Source organism: Microtus ochrogaster, unplaced genomic scaffold, assembly GCF_000317375.1.
Source record: "Microtus ochrogaster isolate Prairie Vole_2 unplaced genomic scaffold, MicOch1.0 UNK25, whole genome shotgun sequence".
Classification (NCBI taxonomy): Eukaryota; Metazoa; Chordata; class Mammalia; order Rodentia; family Cricetidae; genus Microtus; species Microtus ochrogaster.
Genome location: NW_004949123.1, coordinates 1775952 through 1780581, shown reverse-complemented (window position 1 = coordinate 1780581; position 4630 = coordinate 1775952). Strand labels below are relative to the sequence as shown.

The following is a 4630-nucleotide window of genomic DNA, read 5'->3' as shown; positions in this document are numbered from 1 at the left end:
AGGCAGAGGCAGGCGGATCTCTGTGAGTTTGAGACCAGCCTGGTCTACAGAGCTAGTTCCAGGACAGGCTCCAAAGCCACAGAGAAACCCTGTCTTGAAAAACCAAAAAAAAAAAAAATAGAAGCCATGAACTTGCACAAAATAGGTACTCAAATGGATAGCTTATTTAGAAAGTTTTAGTGTTATTTAAAGCTTAGAATTTCAAATCTTCAATTAACTAAAACAGTTAGAAAATTAAAAAAACAACAACAAAAAAAGCATAGTTACACAACTGTCTTACCATTTCAGTAATGAACTCGATGACAAGGTCTTCAAGAATATCCACCGACTCGGTGTAAGGATTCTGGTCATCCCCAAACCCATACATCATACACCGTACTGCGAAAGAACAAGAGTTTTGGTTTACTCAGAGACTGACTGATTTCACCAGTACCTTTCCCTAACAACTAGAATTAAATCAAACTATAAACAATGGTTTGATAACATAATTATAGCTGGGCGAGGTAGTACATGGCTTTCTAATCCCAGTAGTCAGGAATCAGAGACAAGTGAATCTGAGTTCAGGTCCAGGATGATCTACGTACTAAGTTTGTTTCAAACAAACAAAACACTACAATTGTGTCTCCAAGTATGGATTTTGGTATAAAAGGTCTGAGCAGTGTTATGAGCAGACTTACTATTTACTTCCAGAAACCTGCCTTCTTCCTAAGCTACTAAACCCTAATGTTGTTATTTGCGTAATCTCTACCACCACTCATAACTATCACAGGAATACCTTTAAATATAGTACGGACACAGCTAGCGACAGCGTAGCCTTCCTTCTTTCCTTTTCTTTTTATTCTCTTTTTCTTTTTATGCTCTGGCTGTCCTAGAACTCACTCCATAGACCAGGCTGGCCTCAGACTCACAGAGATCCGCCTGCCTCTGCCTCCTAAATGCTAGGATTAAAGGCGAGCGTCATCACACCTGGTCTGAAAGATTGCCTTTCCTGAGAGTGATGTGGAAGTGTGGGCACTGGAAAAGAGAAGGCAGAGGTCTTCAACATTACCATAAAGGGCGTGAGATAAAGTGCTCCAACTACCTTCTTACAAGAAAGAGATAAAGTGCTCCAACTACCTTCTTACAAGAAAGAGGCTAAAGCCGGGCGGTGGTGGCGCACGCCTTTAATCCCAGCATTCGGGAGGCAGAGGCAGGTGGATCTCTGTGAGTTCGAGACCAGCCTGGTCTACAGAGCTAGTTCCAGGACAGGCTCCAAAGCCACAGAGAAACCCTGTCTCGAAAAAAAAAAAAAAGAGGCTAAAGTATCACCATAGAACCTTCATCTGGTGATGGATGGAGATAGAGACAGAGACCCACATTGGAGCACTGGACTGAGCTCCCAAGGTCCAAATGAGGAGCAGAAGGAGGGACAACATGAGCAAGGAAGTCAGGGCCACGAGGGGTGTGCCCACCCACTGTGACGGTGGGGCCGATCTAATGGGAGCTCACCAAGGCCAGCTGGACTGGGACTGATGGAGCATGTGATCAAACCGGACTCTGAATGTGGCTAACGTGGAGAGCTGACTGAGAAACCAAGGACAATGGCACAGGGTTTTGATTCTGTTCCATGTACTGGCTTTGTGGGAACCTAGTCTGTTTGGATCCTCACCTTCCTAGACCCAGATGGAGGGGGGAGGACCTTGGACTTCCCACAGGGCAGGGAACCCTGACTGCTCTTTGGACTGGAGAGGGAGGGGGAGGGAGAGGAGGTAAAAATTTGTAATAATGACAATAATATCTTCTTTTTAAAAAAAAAAAAAAAAGAAAGAAAGAGGCTGAAGCCAGGCATGTGTTGGGATAGCACATGCCTTTAAATCCCAGCATTCGGGAGATAGAGGCAGGAGGATCTCTAAGTTAGAGGCCGGCCTGGTCTACAGAGAGTCCCAGGACAACCAGGACTACATAGAGAAACCCTGTCTCAAAAAAGCCAAAGAAAAAAGAAGCTGAAACCCTTTCAGGTTTCATCTGAAAGAACAGAATATACAAGAGAAGAAAAGTCTAATTCAGAGTAATAAAATTAACTGCAAATAGCTACAAACTTGTTTAGTGTTTCCTATAGGCCAGATACTATTTCAAGGCTTTTCATATATAATTCAATTCTTATGCAGGCCTCTAATTTAAACACTATTGACACCCCCATTCTAAGGGTGAGAAAACTAGGGCACCAAGTGAAGTGACTCACCCTAAGGTCACACAGCTCGTTAAAAAGTGAATCTTAAATGTGACCCCAGCTGATCTGAACACAGTAATAATGCTCTTCTTTGTAGCTTAAAGAAGACAGGACTCCTAAGGACGCTTAACCTATGGTCAATATATTCTAATTCCTTCACAGACGGGCTTCATGCATTCCTGTACATAATGCATTTTCTGGGAAGAAGTGTAATTTTGGTCAGGTTTTCAAAGGGGTATGTGGGGCTGGAGAGATAGCTCAGCAGTTAAGAGTACTGGGTGCTCTTCCAGAGGTCCTGAGTTCAATTCCCAGCACCCATATAACAGTTCACGATCCAATGCTCTCTTCTGGTGTACAGATATGTATACAGACAAAGCACTAATATACATAAAATACATAACTAAATCAAAGGGGTATGCAAATGCTGTCAATTCTGGAATGTCTTCTATCTTTGGATAGATACGGACAAGGTCTGTGTGCCCTATGTAGCCAAGGCTGGCCTTACATTCTTGATCCTTCTGTTTCCACCTCCCAAGTGCTGAGATTACAGGTGTGCACCACCACACTTGCCTTCCAGTCTGTGACAGAATCTCCCTATGTAGGCCAGCCTGGCCCAGAACTCTCTGTCCTCCAGCTTCTACTTCCTAAGTGCCAGGGTTACTTTTATCTTGATCCCAGTGGTGACCATAAGTATACATATACAAATCTGACCAGGCTGTTCTCTTAGAACATGCCCAATTCACTTCACGCAAGTCTTATTTTTTTTTTTTTTTTGGAACAAGGAAGTTGGGCTGGAGAGATGACTCAGAGGTTAAGAGCACTGGCTGCTCTTCCAGAGGACGTGAGTTCAATTCCCAGTAACCTCATAATGGCTCACAACCCTCTGTAATGAGATCTGGTGCCCTCTTCTGTCCTGCAGGCATACATGCAGGCAGAACACCGTGTACATAATAAGTAAATAATTTTTTTTTTAAAAAGAGGAAGATGAAGAGCCAGAAAGATGGTTCTGTAGCTAAAGATGCTTCCTGTGCAATCCTGGTGATCTAAATTCACCATGTAAAGGTGGAAGGAGAGAATGAACTTCACAAAGGTATCCACAGCTTTCCTATGCATCATGGGACACACACACTCATACATACACCAATGAACATAATAATAATATAAAAACTTTAAAAAAGACAGATTCAGTCAGCTATGGTAGTGCACACCTTTTTTAACATCAGTACCTGGGAGGCAGAAGAAGCAGGTGGATTTCTATGAGTTCGAGGCCAGCCTGGTCCACAAAGAGAGGATCTCACGTAGCACAAGCTGGCTTCAAACGCACTATTTAGCTGAGGGTGACACTGAACTCCAAATCCTCCAGTCCCTACCTCTCCAAGAGCTGGAGTATGGCTATGAGCACCACGTGTGCCTGGAAAAGGATTTAGACAGTCGAAGGCTGATCTTGCAGTTTCAAGAATTTTTAGATACTACTGCATTCAGGCACAAATTTATGTTGCTGAACTTCTCGGCACAGAGATAGAGAGTACATTCTCTTGGTGCCTTTCAGAAGTCAGTATGGGCCATGACAAGGAGAAACAGCTAACCTTGCTGCTGCCCCAAAGGGCCTACCTTGTTTGCTGAAGGAGTAAGACAGAAGGCTAGTATATTACAATCTCCAGTCACTGTTAGTACTGCACACTTCAGCACCTTCTGCCTGTTCACTGCCTTAGCCTAAGGCCTCAACGTACATCACTTGAAAAGTGGATATAAGAGGAATACAACTTCATGGTCATCCTCAGCCAGTAATACACAGCCTGTCTGGGATACACGAGACCCTGCTAAACACAAAAGAAGGGAAATACAGCACCAAAAAACAAACCAAAACAGGCAAAGGGTGGTGGTGGTGTTCAAGCTGTCCCTCAGTTAGCAGCAGAGTGCCAACCTAACATAATCCTCAGCAAGGCATGAACTGGGAATCATGACACAGTCTCTGAGTCTAGCACCAGGGAAGTAAAGAGGAAGATCAGAAGTTCAAAGTCAGACTGGAGAGATGGCTCAGAGGTTAAGAGCAATGGCTGTTCTTCCAAAGGTCCTGAGATCAATTCCCGGCAACCATGTGGTGATTCACAACTATCGATAATGAGATCTGGTGCCTTGTTCTGGCCTGCAGGCATGCACGCAGACAGAAACACTGTATACAACATAAACAAATAAATCTTTAATGGGGCAGTAGTGGTGCACGCCTTTAATCCAAGCACTTGGGGAGAGACAGGCGGACCTCTGTGAGTTTGAGGCCATCCTGGTCTACAATAGCTAGTTCTAGGACAGGACAAGATCTAAAGGTACAAGCCAGGCGATGGTGGCGCACGCCTTTAATCCCAGCACTCGGGAGGCAGAGGCAGGCGGATCTCTGTGAGTTCGAGACCAGCCTGCTCTACA

General features: G+C 44.4%; 1 protein-coding gene across 1 annotated transcript in view; it reads right to left on the bottom strand.

Moving 5' to 3' along the window:
- Taf13 (TATA-box binding protein associated factor 13) overlaps positions 1–4630 on the bottom strand; it is a 10135-nt gene that overhangs the window by 2766 nt on the left and 2739 nt on the right. Inside the window, exon 3 of the mRNA XM_005367898.3 lies at positions 281–378. Within this exon, the coding sequence (XP_005367955.1) occupies positions 281–378 (98 nt within the window). The remainder of the gene's footprint in view (positions 1–280; positions 379–4630) is intronic.